We start from the raw sequence: 19,795 nt of genomic DNA, 5'->3' as shown, positions 1-19,795 counted from the left end.
GAAACACAATCTATTTAAATCACACAGAAAAGGCAAAAATGTGATAAGAACAAGTGTGCATGCCAATACACACAACTATTATAATCGCACCCTGCACTGTATTTTCATGTTCCACTTAACAAATCCAACTCTTCTTACTTTGTTCCTGATATTGTTCTTAGGCAATTTATTTTAAAAAAAAACATTCACACAAATGGACACATTGTACCTAATTTGCAAGTTGGAGCCTCCTACTCCAAATAGTGAAAGATTTTATAAATAACATAGACACCAGCCAGTTTGGCTTCTATTTACAGCTTGTTTTGGGGAGGAAAGTGGTACTTCCTGAGCTCTTGGAAAGTACTGTATGCTGACTGTATAATTTCTTTGACCCCCTGACTTCTATCTCTGTCCTAGCAAGCAAATCCCCAAAAGCCAAGGCTGGAATATAGAGCACCTGTCACCAAAAACATACACAGACCAGACAAAACCTGAACTGTCCCAAACACAGAACTAAGAACATATGTCCTTTACACTGCAGAGTCAACCTCAGTTGATATACATGCAAACATTGCTGAAGCTACCAAGATTTCTATTGAAGACCTCATCAAACAAAAATGCTGAGTTTTTTTTACGTGTTCATAAGTTGTTATGTCCAATGCTATACGGCATATCATAAGTAAAATAAGCAGTCAACAGCATGAATGAGCAATTCCAATTTGAATTTATAGTGTACCACTACCAGGTCTCAAAAACATGGATTCAGACAGCCAGGGTTAACATACCCACAACACCAATCCAGTGAATTTGCAGGATGAGGAGATGGTGAAACAAATAAAATCGGGAAAGAAGTCAGGTGTAGCTACATATCGGCAATTTGCAAGTTAAGTTTCACTTTTTTTCCAAACAATGTCGAGGACGTGTTCTGTTCCATTTCACCCTTTCTGACTAATAGAGGCAGTGCTTATCACTGGATATCTTCTGTCTAGCGCACACGCAGGTCGAGTATTTATATCAAGTAGTAACGTGTGACCTTGGATGACCCCCAGGTATCCATTCACCAATTCACCATTTGGCTTTTGCCTCAGAAAGCAGATGCCCGTTTCCAACAGCGTGATAAGCACACCCGTGGACATCAATCAGTAAGATCCATTAGCATTATATAGCTAAGTGCGTGAGCGTCCTCGCTACCCTCTCGCTGAATGTATTGTTTCCTGTAACCTTCTGGTTTTCACCCCTAACAAGAGCATGTCCGCTCACATCCTTCATCAACCTGAGTGATGTTCATCGCAGGCCTTTGCTCTTATGTCACACAGTCGCCTTTGTCTGAGAAATGTCGGAGGAGCCTCCGTACTGTCCCAGTGTAGCAGCGGGAGCTCTTCAGCTCAGGCACTCTGCAGGTGGTGGAGCGGTCCGTACAAGTTAACCAGACCAGGCAGCAGCTCTCAGGTCTGCACAGGGACATGCCACCCCCTAGTAGCCCTAGCGGTTCTGCGTCTTCCCCCAAGGATGCTCCCAGTCACCAGGTCACCCCATCAGTCATCAGAGGCCTCAGCCCTTCGCAGAGAGTCTGGTAGGGCCTGTGTGTGTTTATCAAGTGCGTTGCGGCAGCCCTCTTGCTCCTGAAGTCCCAGGGCATGAAGGTATCTTGATGATTGATAAATGTGTGCTACATCTAGGCTTTGGGTAGCCCAGGACACAGCTTGCCTTCTTTTGCATGTGGACATCTCGATGTCTGTTACAGTGGTACTAGAAAAGGTTGTGCTCTCTCCAAACAGCGCCTGTTCCATTGGATTGTGGTTGCCATTGCTTACACATAAAGCGTGATAGGCCGTGCTTTACCATCAGGGGTACTCTGGGCTCCTCTACCAGGATTGTCACCATGTCATGGGCAAATCTGAGAGGGGTGCCCTTGGAAGACACGTGCTGCAGCCTCATGGGCATCACCGAGCATTTTCCAGATACTACAGAGTGCATGTGGCCCCCCCTCATCCATTGGGTGTGGTTCTGTGAGCCAAACTCCTTTGCTTCAACCCTATAAGGTAGGTAATCAGGATTCCTCACGACATGTCATAAGTCATCCAGTGTTAAGCAGTCATCCAAGGTTCATAGAACGGTAAGTACATCTGTAACCTTGTTTTTCAGTTGCAAAGTTTCAAAAGGGGAAATGGCGAGCCTTTGTGTGTTACCAAAACAATCTTAAAATCCGAAAGCCAAACTTCCAGAAGAAACTCATGCTTTCAGATTTGAAGCTGCACGCGAACAGTGGAGGGTCAGGTGAAGATAAAGGCAGGGACTATTTAGGTATTGGTTTATGGAAAAAACTTATTGTAAATATCTAATTTGATGAACAGACATGAGTTTTAAGGGGTTCAGTCAATGCTAGGAGAGGAACTTTAAAATCATCTTTCTCAGAACAAGGACACATCGTTGTTGACAATTTATAATAGCATAGAATACCAAGACATATGTGCTGAAATACGTGGCTTTTTAGTTTTTTTATTAACCTATATACCATTTCACCATATCTAAAAATAAATACTAGTACTAGTGTTGCTTGAGGGCAGTAGGGGAGAGGAGAGGAGAGGAGAGGAGAGGAGAGGAGAGGAGCCCCCCCTCCTAGGGGTCGTAACTATACTGACCCGTCTCCAGTAAATGCCAAAGAGAACAGACACATATAGAAACAGGAAGGAACACACTGACCTACCCAGCTTTAGTCAAAAGCTCTATAGTAATTACCCCATCATCTATTATCTATCGCAGATGCTGAAACAACCGAAACCTACGGATGTTATTGTTTCACAAAAATGAGAGTTATTGCTACAGATATTACACACAGACACACATTCCATGTTCTTTCACAACATCCCAGGGATGAGCTCATCAATAGCTGTGCAGCGATGATCGCTAACAAAGGTGTTTGGCTTATCCTCCCTTATGCGGTCCAAAAGGTCACTACTTTCATGTACAGCTGTGTGTTGAAAGATGGGTTGTGCAAGGAAATAACAATGTGATGAGGATACTGTAAAGTGCAGATTGTTGCAGTTTGAGAAGAGAAGAGAAGAGAAGAGAAGAGAAGAGAAGAGAAGAGAAGAGAAGAGAAGAGAAGAGGCAGTGTGAGTGATTGTAGGCAGTACAGTGACCTATTATATGTTAGCTGACTCTTAGCTGTTAAAGTCAGCCCAGTAAAACATATGGAGCAGCTACAAGCATAAGATGCCTGACCTTGCTGTGGTTTGCAGTAGGGTTCATACTCGTGGTCCATGGCACAGGTGACCATCTTGAGTATGCGGTGGACAGCACTGCTGTGCAGTCTGATGTCCAGAGGTCCAACCACCAGCCTCTTGATAGAGGTCTCTTGAACAGTGGGCACTACCTCCTCCATACTCACTACCGAGAAGTCTTGGGATCCTACGAACGGAAACACACATACATAAAATACTTAAAATATATACTGTGCGTGCTAATGCAAAGTTCAGGATTCTCTTCAACAAATTTAACACATTTTTCAAAGTAAAATTTGAAGTGAAGTGCACGTAGAGTAGATGTACAGTTGTTTACATACTCTGGGCAGTCTTGAGGTCAAATGACTTCTACAACTCTGATTTTTCTGTGATGAAATGAGTGGAACACATACTACTTTGTCACAAAAACCTTCATGAAGTGTGGTTTAAATATGAATTTATCATAGGTCTTCTGAAAATGTGACCAAATCTGGGTCAAAAATAGACATACAACAAACTGAATGACCAATTTTGGTGATGTAGAAAGTTGTGTGAATCATATTTGCTTTGTAGCCTGGCCTCTTAACATCATCTGAGTGATTTTGATTAATAACAGCTGGTGACTTTCCCGGGCCCATTTTAATAGAGCTTGTTTGATACACCCATTAGACTTAGCCACAAATACTACAATGGGAAAGTCAAAGGAGCTCAGCATTGATCTGAAAAAGCACATTATTGATTTGAACAAGTCAGAAAAGTCACTTGAAACCATTTCAAAGCAGTGACAGGTCCCAAGTAATCAGGAAGAAGATGCAAACTATCACCTGCTGCTGAGAGAAAATTGGTCAGGATGGTCAAGAGTCAACCAAAAACCAACAAATAGCAAGTCCGTGATGAACTAGAAGTTGCTGAAGGACAGGTGGCTGTGTCCACAGTCAATTGTCTTGCACACCATGGGCCGAGAGGCTGCCATGCAAGAAAGAAGCCCAGATGCGACACCTTAAAGCTCAATTGAAGCTTTGAAACCATTGTTTGCAGCTGATCACATGGACAAGGAAAAAACCTTCTTCTGTGGTCCGATGAAAAAAAAAAAATATTTGTTTGGCCAAAATGACCAGCAATAGGTTTGGACGCAAAGGTGAGGCCTTTAACCCCAAGAACACCATACCTTCAGTCAAGCATGGTGGTTATTGTATTATGCTGTGGGGCTGTTTTGTTGCCAGTGGCATTGGTGCTCTAAAGAAAGACTGAGGAGGATTATCTCCAAGTTCTTCAAAAAAACCTAAAATCATCAGCCAGAAGACTGGGTCTCGGGTACAGTTGGGTGTTCAAACAGGACAATGATCCCAAACACACATCAAAAGTGGTAAAGAAATGACTTGGACCCCACAGATAACATGTGGACAGTGCTGAAGAAACAAGTCTGTGCCAGGAAGCTAACAAATTCACTGATTCTATCAAGAGGAGTGTTGTGAATGGAGCTTGATTGATCAAAAGTGCCAAGAGGTTGTAGTTGTAGAATCCATTTCAACTCAAGACTACCATGATATACATGTTCTTTACAAGAGTATGTATACTTTTGACCATGACTGTATCACCTACTGTATTCAATGTACAGATATGTGGGTTTTTGACATATATATTTATTTATATATAAGTTTTTTGTTTTTTTTTAAATCAGAATCCCTTCACTTGGCAATAACACAACAAAGATGGCAGTGGTGTAATGCAGCAGCAGGGAGCAGCTAACATAGCCGTGAACCACTGGAATGATGAATATTCCAAATGTCCACTTCTCTCACACACCTGTCCCTTCATTCATCGCAGGTCCCTGTTCCAGAGGTCTACTTAAAAGCCTCGGCTCCCCGGCAATAAAAAGGGAGAAACTAAAAATAAAAGGAGGGGGTGGATGAATGGCAGTGGGGGAGGAAGAGGACAAAGGGTGGCCGACATTTTTTTGTTCCCTGTTACATTCCACTAACATTCTTAAAACTCAGAAAGTCACCACTGTGTATTAAACTTTTTTTCTGCTGAAAATGCTGGGAGAGAATTTTGGAGATTTAGAATGGGGAATGGGCAATGCCACTACCCCTTCCCTTCCTCAGTGACATTTGGCTGCAATGGATTAGGCCTAATATCAACCATATGGCTGCAGTTAGAACGGTCGGTGGAACTCTGAGGCTGAAATTAGCTGGGATTTAGGCGATTTAAAAGTGTCTCCATTTCCCAAGATTAAGAAAAAAAGTTTTTAATCTGCAGCATTGCACTGATGTGAAGTCAATGGTGAGTGTGACCTGTGTTGGTTTGTATTTCAGTTGAGTCAGAGTTTATGTCGGTCCCTTGGCAATGGAAGCTAATTTGTTTGGTTGACACTGGATCTGGTCCGCGTCCGAGAAGAAGAGAAACACTGACAGAAGAGAAGCATTCCAATTGGCAAGGGTAACCAAAGCTGTCCCGCAGGACAGGGGAATGACACTTATCCTGCTGTCAGAAATGATTCTGACAGCTCAGGATGACAGTATTAATGTTTTTTTTTAATTTAGATTTTTATCTGTAGCTGTCAGCAGGAGGAAACAAAAGCCTAGTCAGAGAAAGGCAAAGGCAGAGAGAAGTAAAATGAAACAGAAAAAGAGGGAGAGGCAAGTGGAACAACATAGGTGTCACTAGACTCCTAATTAATCACCCTGTTCAAGTCATTGACTTGGTACAATCAGATCATTGCTAAAAAGGGCAGCTGTGTTCTTTAAATTAAGTTAATCATGACTAACTGGTGGTTTCCTCTCCATGAAGCATGATCACCTTGACACCATTTCTGCACAATATTCAGTGACACATTGGCCATAAAGTTATCCTACTGGATACTACCTTTTTTCTCCATTAACATCGGGCATGAAAGAGTGTCTTTGTTTCATCTTCAAACTTGGGGGATGTCATTCAGGTGTCACTGTAATACTTACAAAGAAAGCAGCCTTACAGCAGCATTGAAATTAAATGCTCAATAATCACATACTCAAGCGCATAGACATTTATGGGCCAAATATAACATTTCAAATTGAATAGCGAATGCTTTATCTCTTAATGGGAACTTCAGATCTTTCAGACTTGAATAAACATTCTTGTGCTGCAGCTGAGGAATGACAAATCCTTCCCGTCTTAAGGCTTCTGCCAGGAAGAGTGACACCTAATTAGGCAAGAAGAGCCTATTCACTTTCTCAAGAGCATACAGGTAAAGAGACAGGGGGAAACAATGTTTCAACAAGCAGCGGGGAGAAAGAAACTCAAATACGTGTCAGTGCAGACTAAACACTTCTGACAGTTGCCCTCCAGGTAAGTTTGGGGTGAGAGCGAGGACAGGAAGGGTCAAGGACCAGGTGGCTGTGACTCAAACAAGACAAGGTCTTTCTTCAAGTCTCCAGGGGGCTTGTTTGACAGAAAGTAGAGAAGAGGAGAGAGAGAATTAGAAAGACAGAGTACAAGATAGATAGGAAGAAAGAGAGAGCAAGGCAGAGAAAAGGAGAACATGATAGATATAAAGAAAAAGAGAGAAGAGGTGGCAAGGTGAGCAAACAGGCTCTGTGAAGAGGAATGAATCAGACAATACCTTTGCCGCTGCTGTTCTCCATTGTGTAGAGATAATCCATGTAGAAAGCACCGAAGCGCTGCATGCCAGCTATCTCCGTGTAGGTCTCCTGTCAAACAAAAGTAGAGTTAGGTAAACATGGCAGTAAGGGAGCAAACATGCTGATAGCGTTTAAGAGTGGCAGTCACGGGGGTCATGGTGAATACAGCGAAGGAGGTCAAATCAGAGATAAAAGGAGTTATTGATGGGGGATCTGCTTAGTTGGATATCATTTTTTACTGGCCAACTACATCATCACTGGTATTTGGAGCTATTTACAAGGACTAGAAATAAAAGGAGATGCTTGAACATAGCAGAATTAGGACAGATATAAAAGTTTCTGTAATTTTGGATCAAATTTTGATTTACCAGCTTTTCAATTAACTTTTTAGAGCACAAAGAGTCAAATTCAGTCAGAGAGAAGACACTTAACTACTCTACACTGCATTATACTATGCAGAGGGAAGTAATTTACTAGATATCGGGTCTGTTCTTTATTGAGTAATAAGCTATTGATAAAACGAAGTGAAAGTTTCCTCATTCAACTGATGCTTGGATGTATGCCAGTGGAAATACATATCTTATCTACCAAAAGATTGGGCTTTTCCACAACAAATCAAACCTGTCTGACTGAGATTACGGCTGATACTCTCAGTCTAAAATTGTGAAATGCTACTCGGAAATTCTTTTAGTGCAATAGGAAAGTGCAGCTTTTAAGGTATGAATGTAATGTAGAATGTACCTGTAAGCTATATGTACATGTTTAGTATGTTTAGGAACATTATTATTAATAATCATTAAAGCACTTTGTAATTGTCAGTTGACCAACACTATAAATACTGTTAGAAGTGGCCTAATGGAGACGGTACCTTTCCTCATCTCTTCAGGGTTAAAGAGGTGCTATAGCCCATCCAAGCACACATTGGGAAGAGACAGGGTCATCAGTTTATTACAGGGCTAACACATATATACAAACACAAACATTAAGACCCTTTGGGCAATTTAGAGTTTCCGTTTGACCTAAACCTGCATGTCTTTGACTAAGGCAGCACACGAAAGCAAAACAGACACAGCGAGCACTCCAGCTGTCCAGTCTGGGTTTGAACCCAGGGGATGAAGCTAACCACTGAAGCAGTGTGCCGATCCTAAGTCATTTGTTTAAAATTAAACCTGGATATAGGTAAAAGAGCTATGGATTTTTTAAAATCATATTATTGATCTAGCTGGGTGTCTGTGTTGTTATACCATTCATCAATTATTAGTCTGCGGGTCAAGAGCTGTTGACCCTGTCCTAGACAATATATGAAAGTTATACTTCTACTGCACATCAAACCACTGGTAAACAGAGAGAATGAGTGAGCAGGCAAGAAACCGGGATAGAGAATGAGAGAGGCCCCTCGCACACACATTTAACACCCCCACCCCAGACTTACCAACTAGCTCTCTAAACAGAGATTTCAATAGAGCCTTATCAGAGAGGCAGGTTAATGAGTAATATTTATTAGGGGACCTCTAATGGCTCTGGCATGCTTTTGGATCAAAGCCATTGGTTGGTTTCAAAACCGCTAATGAATTAACACTAAAACCTTTGACTCTTAGACTTTCAAGTATGGCTAGATGGATGGATGGATGTCCAAACAATTGCTTCATTGAGGGTCATGAACATTTCTGAGCAGAGTCAACACTAGAGCTGTGATGGCTGATGAGGGGAGCTGAGACTTATCAGGAATAATGGCTTTAACACTACTACTTAGATAGTGGGAACATTCCTCTACTGCAGCCAGCAGCCAGGTGACTGACAGGAATAATCGCAGTGGCAGTGATTTCAATCAGAATGATTTATTTAGGAGAGAAATCACTGGACAAAATATTGTATTAATTTAGTACCACTAATTATGCAAACAGCAATCATAGCAGTTTTGCCAGATGAAAGCTAAATGAGACAGGATGCGATTATATCAGATTATTGTTTACTAAACTAGATAAACTGCTGTATTAGCAAAGTGTGCATTAGTGTGCTCGCTTTAGCAAGTCACTTAAACTATATTCACATAAACATGTGTTGGTAATCATCTTTTGGCAGGCCTTCACGAACACTTTATATTTCTGAAAATAAAGAAACCGAACTCAATAAAATGTCTTTGCATCAGTCTTGTGAATATTTGCTCTCATAACAGCTTGACGACCTCTTGACGAGAGCTACAGATGTTTCATTTAGTGGAGATTGTGTCAATGGCAGGTGCTGCTGTTAAAGTAAACAGCATCAGTGAGTTAATTATGTTTAATGCAGTTTTTTAGAGGATTGCTATTGGTTGAAGTCCGTTGCTGTGTAGGCCTGTCAGCCCAGCTGTGAGGTGCATGTTGAGTTTGTTGTTGGCCTGGCTTGGAACTGACTGCTTAATTTTTGCCATCTGCTTTAGTCTCTGCTATCAGTTCTGTGGTTTTCCTTTAAATGCTTTGTTGTAAGCCTACTGTAGGATAAAAATGCCCGATTGTGAATATACTGTATACGTCACAAACGACCTGTTATATTGGTTGAATTCACTACAGGACAACTGTGTTACTGATGTAGCTATATGGCTGCTTTGAGGTAGTTGCAAAGCTGACTTTGCTTGAATGGAAACAGATTTTTATAAAATAAATTTTCCAAAATAAAAGTATTTGCAAACATTAAGAATAATGTTTGCAAATACTTTTGTTTTGGAAAATGTATTTACACATCATTTACAGTATTATTGGAGATGATTTCAGCTAGATGTCCAGAATCTCAATTCATTGTGACCTTGTGATTAGCAGCATCCAGGATAAACTCAGCCCTGACTCCGTTGTTTTCCGGACTGCGGTAGTCAAAGAGAGAGTTGGTAAGGTAGGTCATTCCTTTACTGCTTAGGCTGTCCCCACAGCTAAAGAAAACTGCATCCTGCAGAGACACAGAGATAGGGGGTAAGTGAGAAAAGGTATGAGAGAGGAGACACAGAGAATGTCAGAAATATTTCAGATTATTTAAAATGGCACCAATATATAATCCCCCACATACTATATTAATACACCATATCCAGATATATTTCTACGAATAATTTGATACATCATAGGTAAACATACAATTAAAAAACAACCTTAGAAAAAAACAAACATGAAAAACATAGTTAACACTTAACACATTATGCTGTACATAAGCGGATGGTGAGATGGCTGTTGACACAATGATGCATGTGGCAAACACAGAACATTATGGTGAATTACAAAAGGCAGCTGGATCACACTGTTCCATAAACAAACCAGACCACATCTCTGCCTCTTTCTGAAAGCTCTTGGGAGCAACAGAGGCAGCAGGAGACATGGTTGAGGTGAAAGGGATCTATTTTCTGGGCTTTTAGATTCTCTTTTAATCTTTCTCACTGAAGTATTTACTCTTTTTTTTTCCATTTTTCCTTGAGGTTTTAAGGCTGTCGTTACCTCTTCACGTCGGTGCATGTTTTCTTCAAAATCCCTTACTCCCATGATGCCTTTCAGGCAGTGTGCCCGGCATCCCACAAAGCCAATCTGACAGTCAAAGAAGGGCTCCCCCATCATCAGCACCTGGAATATAAACCAGAGGAAAACCTTTAACCAGTTTTTTTACTCCAGATTTATTCACTTCTACACACAGAATAACCAACATAAATTAATTTGACTGAATTACCTTTTTTACATCGTAATAAAACATAAAATGTGAAATGAATGCCAGTTCAAGAACCGGTTTATTGTGGACTTATCACAAGGTTCTCCACCATGACCAGTTTAAGACTACATTGGTTTGTGGTGCTACTGAGGTTACAGGCTCATTTCATTGTGATAAAAAGAGCAGGGGTCAGACAGCTTCCACTTTTCCTCAGGAGCCATGCATGCATGTGTGTGTGCGGTAGCAGTCAAACAGCCCCTGTAACCAGCAAGGTGTGGTTCTCTCTCACCCCATGAGCCTTTGCTTCACACAGCAGACAACTAAACAGAGAGCAATCCAATAAAACTTTACGTTTCACCACACAATAATTACAAGGCCTAGTTTTCCCTGTTTTACTAGCCTTCCCTTTGCCTTTCAACGCTCTCACTTTTGGTCCCACTACAGACTGCGCTCTCTCTTTTCCAGCAAAAGCATAAATTACAGAAATTGGAATTGGAAATCTCTCAGAATTCTCACATCTGGTAGAAAGCTTAAGAGGAGAAAACTCCTCTCCCTCTCCAACCAGGTAATCAGAGAAAAAAGTTTAAAAATATTTCTAGGCTGAGGGGGAAATGCGGAAATGATCAAACTTGGGCTCGACTCAGACACAGATTCCACTGTGTTCACAACAGGCAACGGATAAGTGACCTGGAGAGGCTTTATAAATGTACTTAAGGAGGGAATTAAGAGGAACCTCTGTCCAACAGTGAATAAGGAGACAATGAAAATAATAATGAAGGATCAAAAGGGAGGACATGGTCTGTTCTTATGTTGCTGGGTAATGAGGTTGCTTTCCAGATATCACAAGAAAAATCAGTTGCTGTTCGTTGAATGGTTGACTACTGATGTTGACTTTACTATAAAAATATTCATCATCATTAATAATTACAGTCCACGGATGGACAATACCTATCTATCTAATCTTAATCAGGATAAATTTATACATTTTCCTCAGTAACAATAAACGTAACAATAACACATTTAATTTATCTTTCTCATTTCTAATATGATAATCAAGATTTTTTAACATTTGGACAGGGCTTGGGGTGGTTTGGTTATTTGGCTAAACTCCAGTGGCAAGTTGTCAGTGGCTTTTGTAGCAAATCTTTTTTTTATGTAGAATGTAGGTAATTATTTAATAATTTCAATTTAAATAAATCAGTGAAAGAGACAGTAAAATACTTTAATTATAAATCATGCTCAGCCCTCTCTTTAACCGACATTGTTTTGGATAACAGCTTAAGGGGAATCTTACCTCAATAGTCATTCCCTCTTGCTCCAGGCACAGGACCTCTCTGGACTTGACCTTCTGAGGACTGTAATAGCTGCTCTCTGACTGGGTTTCTGTCAGCTTAGACAAAGGACAGAGAGACAGAATCCATTTAATATTCTTCTGGTCAAAAATTTCCACAAATAATAAATAAAACAAAGATCAAATAAATACATAATCTAGCAGTTAAAGTTATTTTTCCTTTGAGTTGACAAGGGTGACAAACAAGGCATCACATTTAAATTATTTTGATTTAATCTGCAAAAAAATCTTAAATTGAAATGCTTCAACAGGTGTCACATAAAATCCATCAAAGCAACAGTGAAAATTGAAGCCTTAAAGTTTAATTCTAGATTTCTTGTAAAAAACTCAGATCAAAACCTAAAAAAACGTATTCAAACAAAAGGTGAGCAACACAGGATAAGTATAGAGGAACCATAAGTACCAGTTACAGCAATAATACGGATGTCACAAAAGTGCAACTCAACAACTGGAATTAATGTCTTATTGTGTGTGTCTGTGCATGTGTACCCGCAATTCACTGCTGAAACAGATGCATGATTTGAAAAGTAAACAAAAGCTATGCAAGTCTTTGGATGTGAAAGGCAATGAGGCCCTGGAAAATAATGCTTAAAACCAGAAACACCAACATCCAAACAGAGACAGATGACATTTTCTTAGATCACAGACTGGATGCCAGCCTTGGGACTTTTTGGGTTGTTTTCTCTTCCAAGTTTGGACCCATGCTAGAGACATTCATCAAACCACATGACAGCCACTCCTCTTTGATTCTAGGGGAGGCTCTCTCTGGCTTTATTGGGGATGACAATCAGAACATGACTAAAGCACTGAGGATACCAAGGAAGGACAAACTGATAATGTACAAGTGATTACTCAGGCAAAAGGAGAGGGATTATACCTTTAAGTATTAATTGTGTGTGTAGATAGTGTAGAGACAGTGTGAGAGAGTTTGCATCTGGTCAAACTACTTGGTTGGGGTGAGTACAGAGCTGTGATTCTTTTGAGGTCTTGTCTAAAACTGTGGGTGTAAAGAAGAACTGTGCAGCCCCTAACCCATTCAACTTTAACACAGGAAGCAGGTGCAGAGCAAGAAGCAGCTGTGCCTTATTATGCCTACTGATGGAGCAGACTCTCTCACCCTCGCTCCCTTTCCCTATTTCAATAGTTTAATCACGTGCAGGGACCACCCCACCCCACCCCACTCCGCAGGTCCCTGGTAGCAGCGGTGAGCACTGATGTTAAATAATCTGACTCAAGAATTGCTTTGTCTGACAACATCAGTGTAGAGTAGCACAGACACGGAAGACCTGCTGATCAGACTGAGAAAAATTTTATGAATGTCCATGTTTATCCAATAAGAATACAGCCACTTTGGCAATGCCCAAGCTAGACTGGTGGGATATTCCTGACTGTACCTAGGCCTGAAACAACAGAGAAGAAGTGTAGCATTAGAGCACCAACACAAACACTTAATGCAGCCAGTAATGCACAGAGCTACTGCTGCCAATAGCTTCCCTGCTACTTCTTTATTATATTCCGGCCCATTTAAAGGCTTTGGGAGTCCAACACAAATCAAATGATTCTTTATGAGGCATTTTGGAAATGTTAAAATGTTGGAAGTGAATATTAGGATACTTTGTCTTTATGTTCATTTCTCAGAAATGTAACACAGTTGAAATGATCTGTTGGAAAAGACTTTGGGAACACTTTAAATTTGCTATTATTGAAATAAATGAAAAGATTAAGAAGCAATGTTTCTTAAAATAAAAAATATGTCTGGCATGCAATGAGAGTTTGGCATGTGTGCAAAAGTGAAAGAGGGGAATAAATGGTCATTGCTGAACTATGCATTATGTGTGTAAAAGTCATTAAAGCGCACTGCCAATTTCTCTGATCAAACAGATCTGGGGAGTAATGGGTCAGCAATCTAAAAATACCTACATCCATGTCAAACTCAGGTTCAGGCATTGGCTGTTCAAAGACATGAAATTCCCTCAAACTAAATACTTCCTTGTAGGAAAGAGACGAGAACGTTTAAAAACCATCCTTTCAGCTGTCTGCAATTACTCCAGACGAGAGGCAATTAATTGATTAAAAGAACTCAAACAATACAGGAACAATTTAAACATTATTAGAAAAGCGCCAAGGTCTGTTTGGCCTGAGAAATACCTTCCCTTCACTGATCACACACACTGTCAAGTACACACACAACACGCACACACAAACACAAGAGCAGTAATGTGATCTGAAGTGGCTGAACCTGAGGGGAAACGCAGATGAATTCCAACTATTCTGAATGAGCAGGCAGGATTAAAGTGTGGGTTCCATTCTTGAATAGTCATCATACCGTGTATAATGTTTAAAACATTAACGTGACCTGAGACGCCAGTTAGTGGTTACACTACCCTCCACTGTACCGCACACAGAGACAAAGAGGATTGGAACTTCCTTGGGATCAAGTTGTTCTTTAAGACTCAAACTGAAAATGACCACAAATATAAGATGCAGGGATGGGGAGGGCAGAGGGAGTGAATAAACAATAATGGTAGTAAGGGAAAAAAACTGTAATTGTTAACACAACAATATCATAAATCAGGAAATTCTATATCACCATGTAGAACCATTAACTGCAGAATTTTCCCAAGAATTTTCTGACATACCATTAAAGTCCCCCACACAAATTGGATTTGGCCTTGTTCAAGACATGTACATTCTTACCTCCACCATCTATCATACATCTTAACCCTAAATCACATTCATACCACATTTATTTACAGTCAGTGTGATTCAGAATGCTTTAAAACTGTGATGAAAAGTAGAGTCACTATGTGTAAGGTAATGAAATAATTTATGAGGATGTATGTTTTTTTTTAAACAGCAGATTTACCTTGAATGTAACAGAAGCTTTGGTGCAGTAGAAGCCGATGGAAACAATGGGGTCTTTGGGTGTGTGTTGTTGTGGGTTGTTGGGGATGCCTCCTGTCTCTCGCTGCTGGTAGAGGCCTTCCTCACCTTCCTCCTCTGTGCCGACAATGGCTGGAACGAAGGACCAAGCCCAGGACACCCAACCCTCGTCTGCCTCTTCGGGCAGCATGTAGAGGTCTGGGCTGGAGTACTGGCTAGTCCCCTGGCTTTCCATATCCACATCCATCCCTGAAAGGGAAAGGGTCTTAATTATTATATGCAAATATAAGCATAAGGTTTCAGAGTAGTCTGAATAAAAATCTGGAAAAAAGTCAGGGTAAGTGCCTTGAGGTCTACTTTTACTCCTAGATAGAGTCTGTGTAAGATGCTTAGATGCAGGAGGTAATGTAAAAAAGATTTAATCAGATTACTAGCCAGCAACTTTATGGACTTATTTCCTCACTCTCTGACGTATAATCTGTTGTTTCCTGTGTTTGTCGTAATTATAGCAACCAGGGAAGGTTAAGGGTTATGACACAAGTGACAGGTGACCAAATGAAACGCACTGTTAGCTTGAGTAAATTATGGATTTCTCCGAATTTCAATATTGTTGGAAACATTTGGGATAATGTAAGTACACAACTTAACAAAATATATAACAAAGGTTTTGTCATTTTTAGACATTTTAAGATGAATATATTGGCAGTTACAATGCACACTTCCAAACCAAAAAGAACCGGTGCACACTAAATGGACAAAAAGTGACAGAAAACATGGCTAATTATCCTACATAAAAATTGCGAAAAACAACAGGTCATGGTCTTCTGCGTGAAAACAAATGTGTAACATTGGTACACAAATCGTGCTTCAAAATTTATACTGCATTCAAATTAACCCCCCTAATTTTCTTTCATTTTACTCCAACAGATAAATCTATTCAAAGAGGCAGGTTCTGAGAACAAACTGGTCAAACAGAGAGAAAACTGTTGTTAATGGAAGTACCTATGCCAATATGGAGCACACTAAATTAATGTGTCCATGCCTTCAGGGCAGTTTAATACAAGCAAGATGTTTCAGCTGTCAACTGAACACACAAAAACAGCACAGACCAAGGCAGTTTAACAGTAGTTCCTGCCAATGCTACAGCATGCAGGTGTGTGAGTACTGTATGTGTGTTGCACAAACTCACTGCTGCATGAACTCTAGAGAGAAAAAGAGACACAGAGAGTGGAAGTCCATTCCAATGGAGGCCAGAGGGCAAAGTCTGTCAGCCAGCATCCTGGCAGGGGAGAGCCTTGACTGGGCCCAGTGGATCCCCGTGGTCAAAGGTGTCTGAGCTGGACCCAACAGCACAGGCCACATCCACAAACACATGCAGCGTGGGGTTGCGTCACATAGTTGTTTAGAAGCCAGCAGACAGAAATGAAGAAGGCTGGGTAGCTATGAGCCATCAGCACCAGCAGAGCTTAAGCTCAGGGTGGTAATCAAGGTGTAAATCAAGGGTTGACTGGGGACTATTCAAGATTTACTGAAGGATGTGTGGTGATTGGTCCCAACCTCAGTACCTAATCAGAGCACGAGGACTTAAGTACTTGCTATTGTAAGGTAAAAGCCTCACACCAGGTGAATAGGGTAATATGGAACCTGGTGGGGGAAAGAAGATTCAGGCTGACGGATGCAGGACTGCCTCGATACCAATGGGCAAAGGCTAAAGATACATAGAAACTAAACACTGTCAACAGACTTGTCCTCGTTCCAGCAACAAAAAAAAATTAAAAATGGGGAAGTAACCAATGGGATGTAAGTCTTTGGACTGGCATGATGGTGATGTGTGTCGCAAAAGAAAAGCAGAAAATGAAAATGTGTTGTGAAGCCCATTTATTATTATCTTTTAGGTTTTTCTCAGGAAACTATTGGGGGGTTCACAGGTTCCCCAAAAACACCATGCATTGCCCTTGTCCCTGATCCTGACATCTGAACTTGTCCCATCGTGTGTGTTTCCATACACGTCGGGAGACAGGAAGCTGATGTCAATACACAAGAATGTGTAATCCCATTCCTCGTGGCCTCGCGTCCTCGGTGAGAAAACAATATTGTCCGTGAGGTCACAGCTTAGGAATCCCAGAGGCTAAGGCGGTAAAAATTATGACATATTTTAATTAAATCTTTCACTTTGCGAATTGGCAGTTGGAAATCCCATGTTATGGCTTTTTATTCCCCCCCTGCCCCCCAAACTCTCTGTCCGATTCTATCTCTCATTTCTTTTCTTTTTTTCCTTTTTGTTTTCACTCTGTGGAAGCCTTTGAGGTGTCAGTTCAACAAGTTAAGCTCTTTCGCTTCACGTCACAGCCTGACGAAGCCTACGTTTGAATTGCAAGGCAATCAAAATAAAAGCACAATTACCAATCAAGTGATCAAAACAGACCGGCTTAAGGAGACTTTGAAGTATTAATCCAAAGAAGTGAGCGAAAAATTCCCAGAGAGTGATGTGGGCTGGCCAAAATGTATGATGCGGTGGAGTAGAGTACTTTGACCACACAGGTGTGAAATACAACCAACACACTGGTCTCTGCTTCACAGTGACGACAATCAAACCCTGATTGGATCTTTTTCATGGAAAACTAACAATACCAGTGTGGCACCATGTAGACATGCATATGTCCATAAGAAAAGTTCAGAAGCACTATGTAATAGGATGTGTCAGGGTCATGGTTGGTTTCCATGGGTCTAAGGTCTCCAGGCAGTTGTGTATGTCTAGTGAGGGAGTGGGTGTGTAAGTGAGTGAACAGCTGAGTGACACTGAGACAGTGAGAGGAGGAGTGAGAGAAAGGCAGTGCCCTTGCAGGCCAGTAGATGTCTCTCCATGTTTATAGAGGAAGAGGTGGACTGGTTACCTGAAAACTGAGCAAAGGCTACTCTATTGGTCATCTTGTGCATCCAAACACACACATACACTATCTGATGCATTTCATTTTTTCTTTCTCTCACTTCTCCACTTGTAATACAGTACATACACACACAGAGAGAGTCTTTGGTGCATAAGCCTACCTACTTTGATATAAAAGAATGGAACACATATCAACATGTGTGTCACATATTGTTTTACTTAAATATTACCAGCGTGACATTAACATCAAAATGTTTTAAGGAGAAATATAAAACGCTCTGCAAGACAAAAAGCCGTTTCATCCATAGACTTCTAAACTCAATGGCCTCCACGTCTTCGCACCAATATTAAAAAGATGATTAAAAAGAGGCCCTGTCACGTCACTGGCCTAGCATAAGGGAGCCACATGAGTTTTATATGAAGGAGATAGCCTGTGGCCTCTGGCTGATATGTGTGTGATGGTCCATTCCATTCAATGGGCCTCTGAGGACCCTCTCCAATAAACACTAAATACTCAGTCTTATACACACAAATACAGAGAAAAAAAACTACGGACGCAACTAGACAAACCAACAACCCCAGGCCTTCATACACTTGCTGACATATATGTTATACAGCAAGGCACACACACACAACCTGCCACACTTCAGCAGCCACAGTCCATGGTTTATAATTCTTCACATACTTGTTGAAACCGTACAGCTTTCGGTGCCGTGACCAGCTAGTCCATTCAAGCATGTTAGTCATCTATGTTTCCAACCGCTGAAATTTTTACAGTGTTTCACAGACTTCATTGAATGTCAGACAGTAGGAAAACTTGCCGTCTAATCCTGACTGAAAGGTTGCTTTGGTTAGTGACACACACAAGTATCCCGCGCCGTTCACTTATTAGGGCTATTCATTAATGAGACATTGGCTCTTAACTAAAAGAGAAAGATTCAAACAAACAACATGCAGCCACAGTGAATCATGGGCACATAAACACATTACAAGACCTTTTCCACCTCGTTAATTGGCATAAAGGAAAACACCTTCACATGTGGGGAAAATTAATATTCACGAGGAAGTAAGACTTAAAAAAAAAAACAGAAGAAGAAAGAAACACACATACACACACACACACTCGGGAGCACATTTGAGCCCTAATATACAGCCTAGAGTCACCACAAGCAGCCTATGGGAAATCAAATCAATTAAATGGAGTACAATGCTGGGATCATGTTGCAGCAATCGTGTAGTATTGATTGTTTCCAACCAACTACAACCCGCTAAAAAAATAAATATGCATGGAAGTTAAGTCAGTCACTATAAGCATAAACATACATGAATGTTGTAGTACTCAGAAGCTATCAATGGTAATGGCTGTTTGTACTGGTTAAGAAAAAAAACATAATAATATATCATTTGAGCAGCAATTATCAGAAGAATTCACCTTGATTCCTTAAATCTGAAATGAATACACTTAAAACCATATGTTCATGAGCAAACATAAGCCCCCCAACAAAACACACACACACCTAGTACGGCACATATGCACACAACTGCAACCCCCCCCCCAACACTCCCCCACCCCCCTTAGCTTCTTCACTCTGTCGATTACTTCCAGCATAACAAGATCTGGGGGCGCTCAGGTTCCAAGAGCTGGTCCCCTCTTGTATATTTTTGTGATGGGATACTAATTCATTCTCAGAGGCTCTGCATAGCAGTAGCATGACACCGACTCTTACATCTGGCATTGGACACCGAACTGGAAGCTGCGCCAACTTGCAGTAAAAGTTCCAGGCCAAGAGGCAGGGAGCAAGTTAGAGGGAGTGAGGGAATGGGCTGTATTGTGTTGGGCTGCCTGCTTCCCCTCTGCCCACCACTTCCCCTGCCCCATAATTTGCTCCTGGTGCTGCAGAAGCTGATTTAGCCCAGTGGGACTTGGGATTTGATCCTGTTCTAGTTGGCTGAGATGAGGATGAGCAGTTGGGGAGAGATGAGATGGGCATTTAGGGAATGAGGAGGGGTTTTTTAAGGGGGTGGCTGCAGCTATTAAAAGTATATAGTCTATGTATATGTGTGGAAATTGTGTGTGTGTGTGTGTGTGTGTCTGTTTGTGTCTGTTTGTGTCTGTTTGCCTCTGTTTGTGTGTGGTACGCTGTGAGAGAAGCCGACTGCATGTGTTTTGCTCAGCTCCTGGATGTGGTGA

The 19,795-nt window shown here is 41.1% G+C and overlaps 1 protein-coding gene across 3 annotated transcripts in view; it reads right to left on the bottom strand.

Annotated features, from left to right (window-relative positions):
• Positions 1-19,795, bottom strand: part of vps13b (vacuolar protein sorting 13 homolog B) — a 347,536-nt gene that overhangs the window by 292,044 nt on the left and 35,697 nt on the right. For all 3 annotated transcript variants that reach the window (XM_084357862.1, XM_084357860.1, XM_084357861.1), the window contains exons 8-13: positions 14,701-14,966; positions 11,778-11,873; positions 10,279-10,401; positions 9,605-9,742; positions 6,805-6,892; positions 3,205-3,390 (exon numbers count right to left, since the gene is read on the bottom strand). In XM_084357862.1, the coding sequence (XP_084213988.1) occupies positions 3,205-3,390; positions 6,805-6,892; positions 9,605-9,742; positions 10,279-10,401; positions 11,778-11,873; positions 14,701-14,966 (897 nt within the window). The remainder of the gene's footprint in view (positions 1-3,204; positions 3,391-6,804; positions 6,893-9,604; positions 9,743-10,278; positions 10,402-11,777; positions 11,874-14,700; positions 14,967-19,795) is intronic.

This window comes from Pagrus pagrus (genome assembly GCF_965226575.1).
Source record: "Pagrus pagrus genome assembly, chromosome: 7".
Classification (NCBI taxonomy): domain Eukaryota; kingdom Metazoa; phylum Chordata; class Actinopteri; order Spariformes; family Sparidae; genus Pagrus; species Pagrus pagrus.
This window is presented reverse-complemented; position numbering and strand designations above follow the sequence as displayed.